Source organism: Chrysochloris asiatica, unplaced genomic scaffold, assembly GCF_000296735.1.
Source record: "Chrysochloris asiatica unplaced genomic scaffold, ChrAsi1.0 scaffold00187, whole genome shotgun sequence".
NCBI lineage: Eukaryota > Metazoa > Chordata > Mammalia > Afrosoricida > Chrysochloridae > Chrysochloris > Chrysochloris asiatica.
Window position 1 is genome coordinate 1,708,227 of NW_006408705.1, and position 18,951 is coordinate 1,727,177.

Genomic DNA, 18,951 nt, shown 5'->3' on the forward strand with positions numbered 1-18,951 from the left:
AATATTTGATGGTGTCAAGTGTGGCAGTGGTAGTGAGGTTGGCCCAGGATCGGACATTGTTTAGTTCTGCTGTGCATGGGGTCGCTATGAGTCGGTTCCCACTCGATGGCACCTGACAACAGCAAGAATTTTGCAACTCTTTTCTCCCTGGTTTTCAATAAATTTATACTTTTCTCAAGCAGGTAAAACAATAAGCCTGCTTCTCCATCTTTCTGGGGACCATGATCAGCAAAAGCTTTATAGAAGAGGTGATATTTGAGTTAGTATTGAAGACTAAGATAAAGTTCCCCAGATATGCAAGATGAGAAAAATCTTTTCAGCAAGAATACAGGATAGATTAAGTCTGAGGCTGCCTGGTATTTCCACAAACTCATACCCAGGAGTGAGTTAATCCTTGTACTCTGCCTGGAGTTAGCAGAGTACAGCTCACAAGGGATGTCCAGGCTATTGTCCACCTATTATTTGCTAGAACAAAGCAGTGCTCATTTGCTTACATATTGTCTATGGCTGCATTCTAGCTACGTTGGCAGAGTTGAATAATTTGACAGAGATGGTATAGCTGCAAAGTTTAAGAAATTTTCACAGAAAATGTTTGTTAACCTCTGCTTTAGGAACTTCCTTGAGAATAAGTAGCATTGTTCTATCATCTGCCTATCATTGACCAAGACTGTGATGGGCATGCTAGATGATGTTGGTAACATCTACTGAATTCTTACTATAGTCTACAACAGTTATGCTCGTATGGTTTCTTTCATGATCTCATTTAGTCCTCAATACCCAATGTGCTAGGGCCTATTTTCCTCTTTAATTTAAACCTGAGAACATTGGGGTTTAGAGAGATTAAGGAACCTTTTGGGGTCACACTTTTACAACTCTTTAACCTCATCAGTATGTCTTAGGAGTTGTCTTAGTCATCTACTGCTGCTATAACAAATACCATAAGAAAATGGTTTTAACAAGCAGAAATTTATCTTCTCACCATTTAGGAGGCTAGTCAGAGTGCTGGCTCTTGGGGAAGGCTTCCTTTCTGTTGGATCTGGAGAAAGGTCCTTGTGTCCATACCTGCATTCTTTGGAGATCTCCATACATCTTAGCATCAGTCTTCCCCTGGTTCCAGGGGCTTCACATTGCAGAGACCCTCTGTCCAAAGGATACACTCCACTTCCAGTTATCCTCTTATCTCTGCCCACATCCCTCTCTTTTTTATCTATTGTAAGTAAAAGATGTTGCAGGCCACACCACAGGAAAACTCCTCTCTCATCAGAGGAGAGGTCTGATGGGATTAAGGGTGTTGCAGCCCACTCAAGTCCTCTTATTGACTTATTACATCAGATCACATCATGAGGGATCATCACATAACGGCTACCCTGTTTCATTTACATAACTGCCAAACCTTTGAGAATCATGACCCAGCCAAACTTACATAAGTGTTTGTGGGTGGGAGTTGTGGGTGACACAATCCAATCTGTGACAGGAGTATTTTGAATTATATAGTGAATGTGTATATATACATGACTATCTCTCTGTGTGTGTATAGCAGTGTGCGTGCTAGACAAAAGCTAGGTGGAGGGAAAGCAGCACAGAAGCTAAAAGCAATGCATGGAAACTGTAAGATAGTAGAGGCCAAGAGTAAGCACAGCAGTGGATAAGCAGCAGTAGAAGCAGCAAAGATGGTAGAATAAAAGGAAAGCAGGAGAGTGATGTCCGTGGCTGCAAAGAGAAGCAGAATCCTTGTGTGGATTTGGGAAGTGTTGGGATAACCTAGTTATCAGAGATATGTTGACTCCTGAATAATTATCTACTTCTCCAGTTATTTCCTTATCTTCAAACTTGCTGTGTTTGTAGATCCGCACTCTGAAGCTTCTGTGATGACTATTAGGTTCTTAGAAGGACTGGCTTGTATATACATCTTTATCACCACCAATGATCTAAAGGAGATTTTCTTCTTTGCATCCAAATGACACTAATGCATCAAACATATGTAAAAAGTACTGAGACCCATAACATAGTCTACAGGGCAATCCGTCACCAGTCTTATTTATAATCTGAATATATCACAATTTCTGCACTCTTTAGTCCCTTTATAATTATTCTTGATTAAGTCCCTCGTCATTTCTTGTATAGTCTTTTGAAATAGATTTGAAACTTTTCTCATGGTTTTGGTATTCTCAAAGTCAATCTATTCTTCATACTTTCCTCAGGGTTATGTTACAAATGCATAAATGATCATGTCTGACTCGTACTTAAAATGCATTAATAGATCCTCATTGTACAAAGAATGAAGTTAGCCCCTTGACAGGCGAAAATAATAGGCTATATTTTAAATGTCTATTTTTACCATTTTTTAGCAAACTCATACACTTGTGGTTCCTATAAATAGGACAAACTTTTTGTGATCTCCATGAATTTTGATGTGCTGATCACTAGCTATAATTAACACATTGTCTCTGTCAACCCACAAATGGATTTTCATGTGTACTCCTTTATCCAATATGACTTTTCAGCTGAAATGGTGACTTCTTTGTGAACTTTCCCATGTCCCCTCTTTTTAACAAGCTTCTATGCCTGGGCGTTTCTGCTGGGCATTTGCTAGGCCCAGGAGGATTATAGTGCTGACTCCACTTTCATAGGGCCAACTGACAACATTGTAAAGTGACCAGTGCTGTGAAACAGGAAATACATGGGCAAGGCATAGAACCTTGAGGGATTAGGAAAAACATTCTGGAGGCTATAACAGCTAAACTGAGACCTAATGGGTAAAAGGAGTTAAGCAGACAAAACAGCAAAAAGGTGGGAGGTGAATAGTGGAGGAGTAGAAAAGAAGGTGGTTGTCTAGGTAGAAGAAAAGAAATGCATAAAAGTCAAATCGCAAGAGGACTTGGAAAAAAAAAAGTGTGGCTGCATGCAAATTGGGGCTGGGGGCTTTGGGTAGTAAAGAGCAGGGAAAAATATGACGACAGCAAATTTATGGACAATGTGCGAATCATTATATTAAGCACTGGATTTATAATGGTGAGTAAGGTAGAAGCAGTGTTTGACTTTACTAATCCACTAAGTATAAATTTTAGCTAGGAAGACAAATAAAGCAAGTCAAACCAAACTCATTGCTATCAAGTGAGTTCCAACTCTTTTTACCGTGTAGGACAGGGTCGAACTGTCCTGCAGTTTCCAAACTTGTAACGCTATGAAGAAGCAGACTGTTACGTCTTTATCCTGCAGAAAGGCTGATAGGTTCAAACTGCTGACCATGTGGTATTTTAAATACCATCAGGACCACCCACGGTGGACAGGTTTCAGCTGAGCTTCTAGATGAAGACAGACTAGGAAGGAGAGACAGACTACTTCCCTATATTTAGTGACTAAAAACTTTATGGCTAGCAGTGGAATACTATCAGCATCAGATTATTGAATACTGAAACATGATGAAGAGCACCAGAATATTATCAGATAGAGTGCCAGAAGATGAGTCCCTCAGGTTGGAAGGTACTCAAAATGAGACTGGGAAAAAGCTGCCTCCTCAAAGTAGAGTTGATGGTGATGACACGAATTGAGTAAAGCCCTCGAGATCTTCATTTGCAGATGGGCACAACTCAAAATGAAGAGAAACAACTGTAAACATCAATTAATAATCAGAACATGGAATGTACAAAGTATGAAACTGGGAAAATTGGAAATTGTCAAAAATGAAATGGAATGCATAAACATCGATATCCTAGGCATGAACTGAAATGTAATGACATTGGCCATTTAGAATCTGATAGTCACCTGGTTTACTATGCCAGGAATGACAAAATAAAGAGGAATGGCGTCACATTCATCATCATAAAGAACATACCAAGATCTGCTATGAAAACCAATGCTGTCTATAAAAGGACAATATCCATAGGCCTACAAGGAAGACCAGTTAATACCACTATTATACAAATTTTTGCACCAACCACTAAAGCCAGTGATGATGAAACTAAAAAATTCTACCAACTTCTTCAGTCTGAAATTGATCAAACATGCAACCAAGATGTACTGATAATTACCGGCAATTGGAATGCAAAGGTTGGAAACAAAGAAAAAAGAGCAGTGGTTGGAAAATATGGCCTTGGTGATAGAAATGATGCTGGAGATCACGTGATAGAATTTTGCAAGATCAATGGCTTGTTAATTGCAATTACATTTTTTAAACAACATAAAAGATGACTATACACATGGACCTCACCAGATGGAAAACATAGACATCAAATTGACTACATCTGTGGAAAGAGACGGTGGAAAAGCTCCATATCATCAGCCAAAACAAGACCAGGGGCAGACTGTGGAAGAAACCATCACTTGCTCATATGCAGGCTGAAGCTGAAGAAAATTAAAACAAGTCCACGAGAGCCAAAATATGACCTTAAATATATCCCATCTGAATTTAGAGATCATGGGAAGAACAAATTAGAGGCATTAGACACTAAAGATCTAAGACCAGAGGAGTTGTGGGATGACATAAAAAACATAAAGGAAGAAAGCAAAAGGTCATTAAGAAGACAAGAAGGAAGAAAGATAACAACATGGATGTCAGAAGAGATTCTGAAACTTGCTCTCCAACTTAGAGATGCTAACACAAATGGAAAAAATGAGGAAGTACAAGAGCTAAACAAAAAATTTCAAAAGGTAGCTTCAGAAGACAAAGTCAAATATTAAAATAAAATGTGCAAATGCCAGGAGTTAGAAAACCAAAAGGGAAGAACACATTCAGCATTTCTCAAGCTAAGGGAACTGAAGAAAAAAATTAAGCCTCAATTTGCCATATTGAAGGATTCTATGGGCAAATTATTGAATGATGCAGAAATCATCAAAAGATGGAAGAAATACACAGAGTCACGGTGTCAAAAAGAAATGGTTGATGTTCAACCATTTCAATAGGTAGCATATGATCAAGAGCCAATGATGCTGAAAGAAGAAGTCCAAGGTGCGTTGAAGGAATTGGCAAAAAAACAAAGCACCAGAAATTGATGAAATACAACAAATTGAAATCTTTCACCATACTGGTGTGGCACTGGAGGCACTCACTCAACTATGCCAAGAAATTTGAAAGACAAATTCCTGGCCAACTGACTGGAAGAGATCTGTATTTGTGCCCATTCTAAAGAGAAGTGTCCCAGTAGAATGAGGAAATAACCGGAAAATATCATCGATATCCCATGTGAGTAAAGTTTTATTGAGGGTAATTAAAAAATGGCTACAACTATACATTGACAGAGAACTTCCAGAGGTTCAAGCCAGATTTAGAAGAGGACATGGACTAAGGGACATCATTGCTTACATAAGATGGATCTTGGCTGAAAGCAGAGAATACTAGAACGATGTTTACCTGCGCTTTATTGATTACACAAAGGCTTTCGATTGTGTGAATCATGACAAGCTATGGACAACATTGCAAAGTATGAGCTTTCCAGATCACTGAATTGTGCTCATGAGGAATCTGTACATAGACAAAGAGGAGTTCTTCCAACAGAACTAGGGAACACCGAATATTTTAAAATTAGGAAAAATGTATACCAGAGTTGTTCTTTCACCATACTTATTCAATCTGTATGTTGAGAAAATAATCTGAGAAGCTGGATTATGAAATAATCTTTAAAGAAAACCGTGGCATCTGCGATATGCAGATGATACAACATTACTTGCTGAAATCGAATAACTCTTAAAATACTTACTGATAAAAATTAACAATCAACCATTGGTATGGATTGCATCTCAAATAAAGAAAACAAAAATCCTCACCACTGGACCAGTAAACAATATTCATATTAATGGAGAAATTATTGAAGTTGTCAAAGACTTCATTTTGCTCAAATCAATCATCAACACTCATGGAAGCAGCAGTCAATATATCAAAGGATGTATTGCATTAGGCCAATTTGCTGCACAGAACCAAGTTGATGGCTCTTAACAACAACAACAACAAATAACTAGAATAGAATACATAACTGATGCAACCATCTGATTTAAAAAGGTTTAAGCATATATTTGTGGTCAAAAGGATTAGTAGATGTAGCACAGGGAACCAGAGGAAGAAGAGATTTCTAAGCCAAAGGAATGGCATATGCAGAGTCCAGTGGTGACAGCATATACTTCATTAAATGAAAGACATTGAGTAAGGCTGATTTGGAGATAAGAGATAAGTTGGGACTAATCACTGAAGGTTTTGTGAACTACTGTAAATGCATGCTGCAGTCTAACACCTGCGAAGCCATTCCTGGAATAGCATTTTATGTTGTAGTTGTTGGTGTCATCAAGTTGGCTCTGACTCCTATGCACAATGAAACAAAACACTGCCTGGTCCTGCCCCATCCTCACAATTGTTAGGTTTGAACCCATTGTTGCAGCCACTGTGTCAGTTCATCTCATTGGGGGTCTTCCTCCAATCCCAATGCCACATTCTTTCATAGTCTAGCTTCTCAGATTATTTGCTCAGCATACAGACTGGATAAGTAAGGTGAAAGGATACAACCCTGACATGCACCTTTTCTGATGTTAAACCATTTTGTATCCCCTTGTTCTGTTGAACAACTGCCTTGTGGTCTATGTACAAGTTCCTCATGAGCATAATTTAGTGTTCTGGAATACTCTTTATTTGCAATATTATCCATAGTTGTTGTTGTTAATGGCTGTTGAGTCGGCTCGGACTCATAGCGACCTTGATAGGGTTTCCGAGGAGCAGCTGGTAAGTTTGAACCATCAGCCTTGCAGTTCAAACTAACCTTATGGCCAAGGGCTTATAGTATAGCACCACCCAGGACTCCAATACTTTTCATAGTTTTTCATGGTCGACAGTCAAAAGCCTTTGCATATTTAATAAAGTATAACTAAATATCCCTCTGATATTCTCTGCTCTCAGCAAATATCTTGTCTGATGTCAGCAATGGTATCCCTAGTTTCACATCCTCTTCTGAATCAGACTTAAATTTCTGGAAGTTCCCTTTTGATGACTTGTTGCAACCATTTTTATATAATCTTCAGTAAAATTTTACTTGAAAGTGGTATTAAATGGTATATTAAGACAATTCCCACATTCCATTGGATTACGTCTCTTTGGAATGGGCACAAATATCTCTTCCAATCAGTTGACCGAGTATCTGTCTTCCAAATTACTTGACATAGACAAGTGAGTGCCTCCAGTGCTGCATCAGTTTGTTGAGAGATTTAAATTAGTATTCTGTCAATTCATGCAGCCTTTTTTTTTTCGCCAACACTGTTAGTCAACCTTGAACTTCTTTCTTCACCTCCATCAGTTCTATATCTTCTGCTACCTCTTGAAATGATTGAACATTGAGCATTTCTTTTTGTTACAGTGACAGTGTATATTCCTTCCAACTTCTTTTGAAACTTTCTTTGCCCATGTTGTTGTTGTTGTATAGTGCCGTTGAGTCAGTTTCAACTCATAGCAACCCAGCATAGGGTTTCTGAGGAGTGGCTGGTGAGCTTGAAGTGCCGACTTTGTAGTTCAAACTGACTTTGAATAGGAGTACAAATATTATCCGAGCATATACAAGTCCAGCACCTTAATCCACAGTGCCACACCAGGATTCCTTATTTGCCCATTGTTGTTATTGTTAAGTGCCATCAAGTCGGTTCCAACCTATAGTGACCCTATATAGGGTTTCTGAGGAGCAACTGGTGAACTTGAACCACCGACCTTGGAGTTCAAATGGCTTTGCAGTCTGGCATATTAACCCACAGCGCCACATCCATAGACTCCTTTAATGTTTCAAGTTGAGGTTTGAATTTTTCCCTTTAGTTCTTTCATCTTGAGAAATGCTGTGCATGTTCTTCCCTTTTGATTTTCTAACTCCAGGTCTTTGCACATCTCATTATAATGCTTGACTTTTTCTTCTTGAGCTGCCCTTTGAAATTTTCTGCTCAGTTCTTTTACTTCATTTCTTCCAGTCACTTTAGCTTCTCTGGTCTCAAGAGTAAGTTTTAGAATGTCTTCTGACATCCACTTTTTAATGATCTTATGCTTTCTTCCTGTATAATGCTCTTGTTATCATCCCACAATTCTTCTGCTCTTCAATAACTTTGTGTCTAATGCATCAAATCTGTTCTTTAAATGGTCTCTAAAATATTTTGGCTTTCATGAGCTTGTTTTACTTTTCTTCAGCTGCAGCCTGACCTAGCATTGTCCATTTCACAGTCTGTCCCTGACCTTGTTTTGGCTGATGATATTGAGCTTCTCCACCATCTCTTCCCACAGATGCAATCAATTTGATTCCTGTGTATTCTTTCTGGTGAGGTCCATGTGTATTATCACCTTTTATGTAGTTAAAAGAGGTATTTGCAATGAATATTTATCACCAAGGTCATATTTCACAACTACTGATCCTTCTTCCTTGTTTCCAACTTTCACATTCCAGTCACCATCAATTATCATTGCATCTTGCCATTTTTAATCAATTTCAGACTGAACAAGTTAGCTAAATTCTTCAATCTATTCATCACTTACTTTAGTAGTGGGTGTGTAACTTTGAATAGCTGTTGTATAAACTCATCTTCCTTTTATTGTTATTGTTGTTAAGTGCCATCAAATCAGATCTGACTCATAGGGACCCGCATAGAGTTGGTGAGCTTGAACCGCTGACCTTGTGGTTCAAATTGACTTGGCAGTCCAGCCCATTAACCCACAGTATCACATCAGAACTCCTTATAGGAGTACAGATATTATCCGAGCATATACAACATTGCACTTACTACAAGATCAATCTTGAAATGCTCTTTTTGATGATAAATGTGATGCCATTCCTCTTCAACTTGTCATTCTGGGTATAGTACTCCATATTATTGTCTAATTCAAAATAGCAAAAACCATATCAGTCTTTATGAATTCCATTTCATTTTTGACAACTTCCAATTTTCCTAGAGTCATACTTCATGCATTTCATGTTCTGATTATTAATGGGTATTTGCAGCTGTTTCGTCTCCTCTTGAGTTGTGCCAACCTGAGGGGCTCATCTTTGGGCACTGCATCAGACAGTGTTTTGTGCATTTCATAAGGTTTTCAGTGGTTAATCCCTTAGAAGCAGAAAGCTAATTTCTTCTTCATTGTCTGTTGTTGTGCTGCAGAATAAACATGGACTTCTAACTTCAAGGTCAGCAGTTTAAATACACCAACAGTTCTAGGAAACCCTATACATGGTCCCTATGAGTCAAAACCAATTCAACAACATACAGCACACACATACAGTCTGTTCTTAGTCTAGAAGCTTCACTGAAATCTGTCCACCATGGGTGACCCTGCTAGTTTTTGAAACACCAGTGTCATAGCTTCCAGCATCACAGCAACCCAAACTGACAGATGAGTGGGGAGAAAGAGGTTAATTGCTTTTATTTTTGTGTCCCTACATAGATCCTCCAACATGAGAACATCTTTTTGTTGTTAAGTGCTGCAGACTCATAGTGACCCTGTATATGATTTCTGAAGAGTGCCTGGTGGGTTTGAACTAACAACCTTGCAGTTAGCAATGCAGTGCTTATCCTACAGGGCCACATCAGGACACCTTGCAATCTATTTAATGCATCTACTCATGATCTAAAGAACCCAGGTGCTGCAGTGGTTATATACTCAGCTGCTAACCAATAGGTGGAGAGCCAGATGTGGCAGTCTGCATTTTTAAAGACTACAGCCTTGGAAACTCTGCTGGGGAGACCCCACCCTATAGGGTCACTATGAGGTACAATCAATGTATTGGCAATGGATATTAATAATTTACTGCAAACTTGAAATTTGCTCAAATAGAAAAAGAATATGTGCTGAAGAATTAACAGTAGTTTGAATTTTTTTTTTTTTTTTGCTAATAAGCTTTAAGTGTTCTTTTTATGACCATATGACTAATACAAAAAATAGAATTAAGCATAGTTGTTAATACTAAATTATTTTTCTTTCTGTTATTTAAAATGATTATTCTACACTCCTATGTCTGCAGTTTCTTTTGCAGTAGGTATCTCAACTGTTAGCAGAGGAGAGTACAGTTACCTGAAGCAAACACTAACTTCTGTTGTCTCCAGGATGACTCTATCAGAAGAGAAGGACTCTGTGGTGATTGTCTCCATCGCTGATGTATGTATAGAAATTATGTGTCTTGACTTAACCCTAACCTAGATGCTCCCAATCCACGTCCTCAGTGGCAATCATGGCACCAAATTGAAAAATATTTTTAAATTTGGAAAGCAATTCAGATATGCCTCTTTGGAAGGCAGACAATATATTTAATACTTGTTTGAAACCATTGAGGAAGAATTAAGTAGGTGAGTCTAAAAAGAGCATGTAATGGTTTACTACAGACAAATAAGATGGCTTAATCTGATTTTTATTTAATGTAGGAGCCCTGCATTCTGCATGGCTAGAAAAATTATAGTTACAAAATGATTATTAAACTTGATACCAAAACCAAACATGAAACCCACTGCCATCAATCAAGCTAATTCTGACTCACAGTGACCCTATATAGGGCTTCTGAGACTGTATATGTTTATAGTAGAATATAGCCTCACCTCTGTCCCTTGGTTGAAAGACAAGGCTGTCTGTGATAGGATAATACCCATATGCCGACAAGGAAGACCAGTTAATACAACTATTATTCAAATTTACACACCAAATATTAAAACCAGTAATGATGAAATTGAGGAATTCTACCAACTTCTTTAATCTGAAATTAATAAAAAATGCAATCAAGATGTGTTGATCATTACTGCCGATTGGAATGCAGACATTGGAAACAAAGAGGAAGGCTCAGTAGTTGAAAAATGTGGCCTTGGTGATAGAAATGATACTGGAGAATGCATGATAGAATTTTGTAAGACCAATGACTTTTTCATTGCAATTATCTTTTCTAAAAAATCATAAAAGACAACTATACACATGGACCTCACCAGATGGAATACACAGAAATCAAACTGACTATATCTGTTGAAAGAGATGATGGAAAAGCTCCCTATCGTTAGGAGTCAAAACAAGGCCGGGGCAGACTGTGGAACAGACCAGCAATTACGCAAGTGGAAGTTCAGGCTGAAGCTGAAGAAAATGAAAGCAAGTCCATGAGAGACAAAATATGACATAAATATGTCCCACCTGCATTCAGAAATCATCTGAAGAACAGATTTGATGCATTAGACACTAAAGACTGAAGACCAGAAGAGTTATGGAATAAAATCAAGAACATCATACAGGAAAAAGCCAAAGGTCATTAAGAGGACAAGAAAGAAAGAAAAGACCCAACATGGATGTCAGAAGAGACTCTGAAACTTGCTGTCCAGCATAGAGGTGCTAAAGTAAATGTAAGAAATGAGGAGGTAAAAGAGCTGAATTGAAAATTTCAGAAGGCAGCTTGAGAAGACAAAGTCAAATACTAAAGCAAATTGTTCAAAGACCTGGAGTTAGAAAACCAAGAGGGAAGAACATGGTCAGCATTCCTTAAGGTCAGAGAACTAAAGAAAAAATTCGAGCCTCAACTTGCAATATTGAAGTATTTATTCTATGGGCAAATTATTGAATGATGCTGAAAGCATCAAAAGAAAATGGAAGGAATATAAAGAGTTACTGTACCAAAAGAAATGATTGATATTCAACCATTTCAAGAAGTAGCATATGATTAAGAGCCAATGACCCTGAAGGAAGAAGTCTAAGGTACATTGAAGGCATTGGCAAAGAACAAGGTTCTGGGAATTTAAGGAATACAAATTGAAATCTTTCTACAAATTGGTGAAGCTGGAGGTACTCACTCATCTATGCCAAGAAATTTGGAAAAAAGTTACCTGGCCAACTGACTGGAAGAAATCCATGTTTGTGCCCATTCCAAAGAGAGCTGACCCAACAGAATGCAGAAATCATTGCACAATATCATTGATATCCCATGTGAGTAAAGTTTTACTAAATGTAATTCAAAACTGGCTTACATTGACAGAACTTCCAGAGGTTCAAGACTGATTCAGACGAGGATGTGGAACTAGGGATATCATTGCTGACAGATGGATCCTGACTGAAAGCAGAGAATTCCAGAAAGATGTTGACCTGTGCTTTATTGGCTAGCCAAAGGCTTTTGATTGTGTGGATCATGACAAATTATGAACAGCATTGTGGAGAATGAATATTTCAAAACACTTAATTGTGCTCATGAGGAACATGTACATAGATCAAGAGGCAGTTGTTTGAACAGAACAAGGGAACACTGAATGACTTAAAATTAGAAAAGGTTTGTACCAGGGTTGTATTCTTTCATCATACTTATTTAATCTATATGCTGAGCAAATAATTTGAGAAGCTGGATTATATGAAGAGAAACATGACATCAGGATTGGAGGAAGACTCATTAACAACCTGCAATATGCAGATGATACAACTTTGCTTGCTGAAAATGAAAAGGACATAAAATACTTGCTGATGAAGATCAAAGACCACAGCCTTCAGTATAAATTGCATCTCAATATAAAGAAAACTAAAATCCTCAGCACTGGACCATTAAATAAAATCCATGTAAATGGAGAAAAGACTGAAGTTGTCAAAGACTTCATTTTGCTCAGATCACCCATCAACACTCATGGAAGCAGCAGTCAGGAAATCAAAGGACATATTGCATTAGGCAAATATGCTACACCAGACCTCTTTAAAGTGTTGAAGAGTAAAGATGTCAGTTTGAGGACTAAGGTGCGCCTGACCCAGGCCCTGGTGTTTTCCTGTATCTTCTTATGCATGTGAAAGTTAAATAGTGAATAAGGATCATAGAATAATTGATGCATTTGAGCTGTGGTGTTGGAGGAGAATATTAAATTACCATGGACTACCAATAGAACAAACTAATCTGTGTTAGAAAAAGTATACCCAGAATGCTCTCTGAAAGACAGGTTGGCCAGACTTTGTCTCTCATACTTTGGACATATTATCAGGAGGGACCAGTCCTTGGAAAAAGATACCGTATTTGTCAAATGGAGGGTCAGAGAAAAACAGGAAGACAACTACCAACCGCCATATGCAAATGATACAACCTTGCTTGCTGAAAGTGAAGAGGACTTGAAACATTTACTGATGAAGATTAAAGAGCACAACCTTCGGTATGGATTGCATCTCAATGTCAAGAAAACAAAAATCCTCACCACTGGACCAATAAACAACATTCTTATCAACGGAGAAAAGATTGAAGTTGTCAAGGACTTCATTCTTCTTGGATCAACTATCAACACGCACGGAAGCAGCAGTCAAGAGATCAGACGACGTATTGCATTGGGCAAATCTGCTGCACAGGAACTTTTTAAAGTGTTGAAGAGCAGAGATGTCAGCTTGAGGACTAAGGTGCGCCTGACCCAAGCCATGGTATTTTCAATAACCTTATATGGATGTGAAAGCTGGACAGTAAAGGAAGATCATAGAAGAATTGATGCCTTTGAGTTGTGGTGTTGGAGGAGAATACTAAAAGTGCCATGGACTGCCAAAAGAACCAATAAATCTGTTTTGGAAGAGGTGCAGCCAGAGTGCTCCTTGGAGGCCAGGATGGCTAAGCTTCATCTCTCATACTTTGGACATATTGTCAGGAGGGAACAACCGTTGGAGAAGGATGTCATGCTGGGTAAGGTGGAGGGTCAGAGAAAAAGAGGAAGACCCCCAACGAGATGGATCAGCCAGGTGGCATCATTGATGGACTCAAGTGTGGCAGCCGTGGTGAGATTGGCCCAGGATCGGACATTGTTTCGTTCTGCTGTGCATGGGGTCGCTATGAGTTGGTTCCGACTCGATGGCATCTGACAACAACAACAACAACCAACCAGAAGGATTGGCACAGTGATAGCAGCAATGGACAGAAAGATAGCAACGAAAGGGAAGAAAACTTTGGAAGTTGCCATCAGCAAATCTGACTCCAAGAGAGAATGTAGCAGCCTGTAATGAAAACAAAGTCTTATTTTCTAGCTCCTTGTATGGCCAATTTATTAGCTTCTTCACTGCCTTTGAGGCCTCGATGGCCAGGAACATACTTCCACTGAATAGCCATGTGTTGGGAAGCTCAATCTTCTCAAAATCATTTCTGTGGACAACATCTCTTCCAGAGGCTGTTTTCCATCTATTTTGTTTCCAGTTACTAACCCATTCTGTCATCCCTTTAATGACAACTTGGTATCAGTTTCAATGGTGAACTTATCTACATTTTGACTCTGTTTGTTCAATTGCTTTGTGGGCTGCCCTCAGTTCTGCCATTGGGTCTGTCTGTTTTCCAGACACCTCTCACTTCCATTTAGTGGGTTGTTAGGTCCCCAGTAAACTCCATATGCAGCTTGTGCACCAATTATCCCATTATTTCTGCAGCTACCATCAACGTAAACAGTTGGAATGTTTTCTCCTCCAGCGCCAAAGTTCTGTCTGCTTTATCCCCTGGAGTTCATGTTAGATTTTTCTGCCAAGATCAGCCAGTGGTGTCCTAAATCCCTGCAATCTACAGTTCTAAAGCATTTCTTAATAAGGGAATACAAAAGCTTGTTGACAGATGGACAAAGTGTATTGAAAAGCAAGGAGATTATGTAGAAAAATGATATTTTTGTCTTCTCTAAAAGTTGATTTAAATAATTTTGCTGTCATAGTGCAGATAATTTCTCACCCTCATATATAGAAATTTTTTAACAAAAGAAAAAATGAACAAATTTTGGAATGATGGTCTCCAAAATAAAAATATTATCTCTAAGAACAGGGAGTTGAAGTCATCTTTGTTTTTCCTTTCTTAATTGTTTTCTCTATTATTTGAATTTTCTATTATAAATAGGTATTTTTAAAAATCAATAGAAGAACTAATGGTTGTTGTTAAGTTGTAGAGTTGCTTTTGACTCATAGCCCCCTTGTTTAGGGTTTCTAAGGACAAACTGATAAGATTGAATTGCCGACTGCTCAGTTTCCAGTGCTTGTCTTATAGAGCCACACCACGACTCCAGAAGAACTAACAGGAACATATATAACATTAAACAACTATGCTGTTATACTTTAGTTTCTTAAAATTACACACAATTTCTAAAATATCCTGTCACATTTTCTTACATATTACTTATTTGTATAGTCATATTTTTGCTGCTGACATGCATATTTGCCTAAAAATTTTGGTTCAGTTAAAAAAACATTGGAGGAAAAATTTTAAATTGTACTATACAATCTGTAAAAAGTGTAATTCTAGTGTTATGCTTAAAATACATCAAAATATGCTTCAGTGTTTATCACCTAGTGATTCAATTTGTTGTTAGTGTACCTAGTAGCACAGTGAGTTAAGCAGCAGGTTGCTAATTGCAAGGTGGCTGGTTCAAACTCAACCACTCTGTGGCAGAAAGTTGAGGTTGTCTGCTCCCTTAAAGATTTACAGTCTAGGAAACCCTATGAAGCAGTTCTATTCTGCTCTATAGTGTCACTGTAAGTCGGAATTTAACTGATGGCTGTGGGCTAAGAAACTGAAGTATGCTCATAGATTCATCTACATCATGACTGATACATTAAACAATAGCCTGAGACTGTGTGTGCAGAGTTGCCAGTAATAGTACTCAGAATTGATAGTAAAACTGCCATTGCTCAAAATACTTCCAGAATTTTATATTAGGAATGCTTAACAGACCCTGAGGCCATATCTTGCAAATGTCATCAGTTATGTAAAAGAGAAATTTAAAATCATCCTGAGAGAAAATTGCCAAAAGCTATTTGCACATGAATTTGGCATCTAATCTAGCATATTTAATGAAGACAAAATACATAAAGTTTGTTGGCTAAAGAAAATTTGATAATCAAGCTGAAAAAGTGTAGTGTAATTTTGAGTTAATCTTATTACCATATAATAACAACAGAATAAAGATGTTTCAAAAAAGAGTTGGTTTTTAAAATAAATCACCTCAATGAATACTTGTAAACGAAAAATTTTTTACATATGTAGATTTTTTATACTATTTTTTACTGTAAATAATGTGGAGTACTGGTGTGGAGCTCTGGGTTAATACACTAGACTGAAAAGTTGGTTTGAACCACGAGGTTGGCGGTTCAAGCTCACCAACTGCTTCCTGAAAACATCACTGTAGGTCAGAACCTACTCTGTGGCACTTAACAACAACAACAACAAATGTGTAGTGATAGTTCATAGCTTAACAAAGGGATAATGAAATAACTACTATGTTCAAGTCAAATTGTTTTCTTATGACACAAATGAAGGAGCTCTGGTAGCATAGTGGTTACGAATCGGGCTGCGAACCTCAAGGTCAGCAGTTCGAAACTACCAGCTGTTCCGCGGGAGAAAGATGAGGCATTCTGCTCCCGTAAAGATTAACAGCCTCGGAACCGACTCCACGGCACGTAACAACAACAACAACATGACACAAATATTTTTAATTCTTTAGGGAAAGGGAAAACACTAGAAACTATTTAGACATAATAGCATTTCACACATAAATTAGATTTATATATGGAAAAAAATGTATTAGTAAAACTATCAGGCATGTTTACTTTCAGTAAAGTTTTTTTTTTTTTCTTCTAACTTTTAGAGTAATGAAGAATATTTAAATTCCGTTGTTAACATGATTAGAAAGAAGTAAGTACTGGCTGATAAAATTTAAAATGAACTGTTCTTTTATTTACTTCTCTTAATTTATTTATACAGTTGTATTATTATTTTATTGGAAATCATATTTTTTTGAATCACTGTAGCTCTGCAAAAGGGACCTCTAGCTCTTTCTAAGCTTCAATCAAATGTAGTTTAGATTTTCCCCATCTTTGTAAGTTACCTACCTATTCTTACTGCCATCAAGTTGATTCTGACTCATAGCAAGGGTTTCTGAGGCTGTCAGTCTTTACAGAAGCAAATAGCCTCATCTTTTCCCCCGAGTGGCCAGTGGCTTTAAACCAGACCAATACCTAACCCACAGCACCACCAGGATTATTTTATGTACCTATTAGAAATCTTTTATTTTTCATAATTTGTACATTATCTATCTTTAGCATAGTGATTACAAATCGGGCTGCAAACCTCAGGGTCAGCAGTTCAAAACTACCAGCTGTTCTGTGGGAGAAAGATGAGGTGTTCTACTCCTGTAAAGATTTACAGCCTTGGAAACCCTGTACATGGTCACTGTGATTCAGAACCGACTCCATGGCACACAACAGCAGCATCTGATACAAAATTCATTGCCTCTGAGAGATGCCTACTAAATTATTTTTTTAACCTTTTTTGTTTCTTGCTGTATAAAGCTACTTCATCACTTTTGCTTACAGTATCTCTCAACAGATACCTGGAACAACAGATCTCTCAACCAATTGGAAGAGATCCACATTTGTGCCCATTTCAAAAAGAAACAACACAACAGTTCACTGCAGTACAGGATAGGTGAACTAAAAACATATACTCATGAGCCAATATAAAATGATTTATCAAGTAATGTACTGTGGATAAGTACAGAACATGCTCAGTTTTCCAAGAGCTGAGGTATTAACTGAAAGGTAGACGACTCAAATCCACCCACAGGTATCTAGGAAAAGAGGCCTAGAAATCTACTTTTGAAAGATCAAAGCCTTTGAAAGCCCTGTATGGAGCACTGTTCTATTTTGACATCCACAGTGCCACCATAAGTCTCAATCAACTGGATGGCAACTGTTGTTTTTCTAATTTGATTATGTCATTGTTTTTAGTTTTGTAAAGTGTGGTAATGACATTGTAGTTATCTGCAAAATGTTGAATGATGCGGAAAGCATCAAAAGAAGATGGAAGGAATACACAGAGTCCAAAGAAATGGTCAATGTTCAACCGTTTGAAGAGGTAGCATATAATCAAGAGCCAGTAATACGGAAGGAAGAAGTCCAAGGTGCATTGAAGGCATTGGCAAAGAACAAAATTCCAGGAATAGATAGACTATAAATTGAAATCTTTCCAAAACCAATGCAGCTCTGGAAGCACTCACTTATCAATGCCAAGAAATTTGAAAGACAGCTATCTGGCTAACCACCTGGAAGAGATCTATATTTGTGTCCATTCCAAAAAGAAGCAACACAACAGAATGAAGAAAGCTTTGAATAACATCATTAATATCACATGCAAGTAAAATTTTGCTGACGTTTTCACAAATTGCTGTAGTAGTACATCAACAGAGAAGTACCAGAAATTCATGCTGGATTCAGAAGAGGACCTGGAACGAAGGATGTCATTGTTTACGTCAGATGAATCTTGGCTGAAAGCACAGAATGCCAGAGAGATGTTTACTTGTGTTTTCTTGACTATGCAAAGACTTTTGACTGTATGGATCATGAAAAGCTATGCATAATATTACAAAGAATGTGTATTCCAGAACACTTAATTGTGCTCAAGAGGAACCTGTAAATAGACCAAGAGGCAGTCTTTCAAACAGAACAAGGGGATACTGAATGGCTTAAAATCAGAAAAGGTATTTGCTAGGGTTGTATTTTTTCACCATACTTATTCAATCTGTATGCTGAGCAAATAATATGAGTAGATGGATTATATGAAAAAGAACATGGTGGGCGCTTCCCTGAGCAGGCAGCACAGGTGCACCGTGGGCTCCAGGGAAGGGTGGGTGGTATCGCACAGAGGAGGCCCCCACCAGGTAGACAGACAGCTTTGGGGCAAATGTAAGACTTTAGCCTCCAATATTGTGGACTTGCTTTTTTGAAGGGTCGAGCTGCTGGGGAGTTGTGGGCATTTTGGGTCTCCACTCGCCTGCACTCGGCTCCCACTCCGGGACTGCGGTGGGGCTTGAGTGGACCCGTTCGGAGGGCGGGCGTGCCCAGAGAGCCGGCTGGGCCACAAGAACTGGCACGGTCCTTCGTGGGGGCAGGGGGGGTCTCATTGCCATGGGAGGCGTTATTGGGCCGGGTGCCCACGGCACAGGGAGACAGAGAGAAGCATTTTTGATGTCGTCAGACAGGGATGCCATCTGTCTGCAGCCACTAATCCTGCCCTCCAC

At 38.4% G+C, this 18,951-nt stretch overlaps 1 protein-coding gene across 1 annotated transcript in view; it reads left to right on the plus strand.

The window, feature by feature from the left end:
* The window catches only part of LOC102812590 (glycosyltransferase 54 domain-containing protein-like), a 132,148-nt gene that overhangs the window by 44,931 nt on the left and 68,266 nt on the right, over window positions 1-18,951 (plus strand). Inside the window, exons 4-5 of the mRNA XM_006872233.1 lie at window positions 9,963-10,096; window positions 16,522-16,568. Coding sequence (XP_006872295.1) covers window positions 9,963-10,096; window positions 16,522-16,568 — 181 coding nt within the window. The remainder of the gene's footprint in view (window positions 1-9,962; window positions 10,097-16,521; window positions 16,569-18,951) is intronic.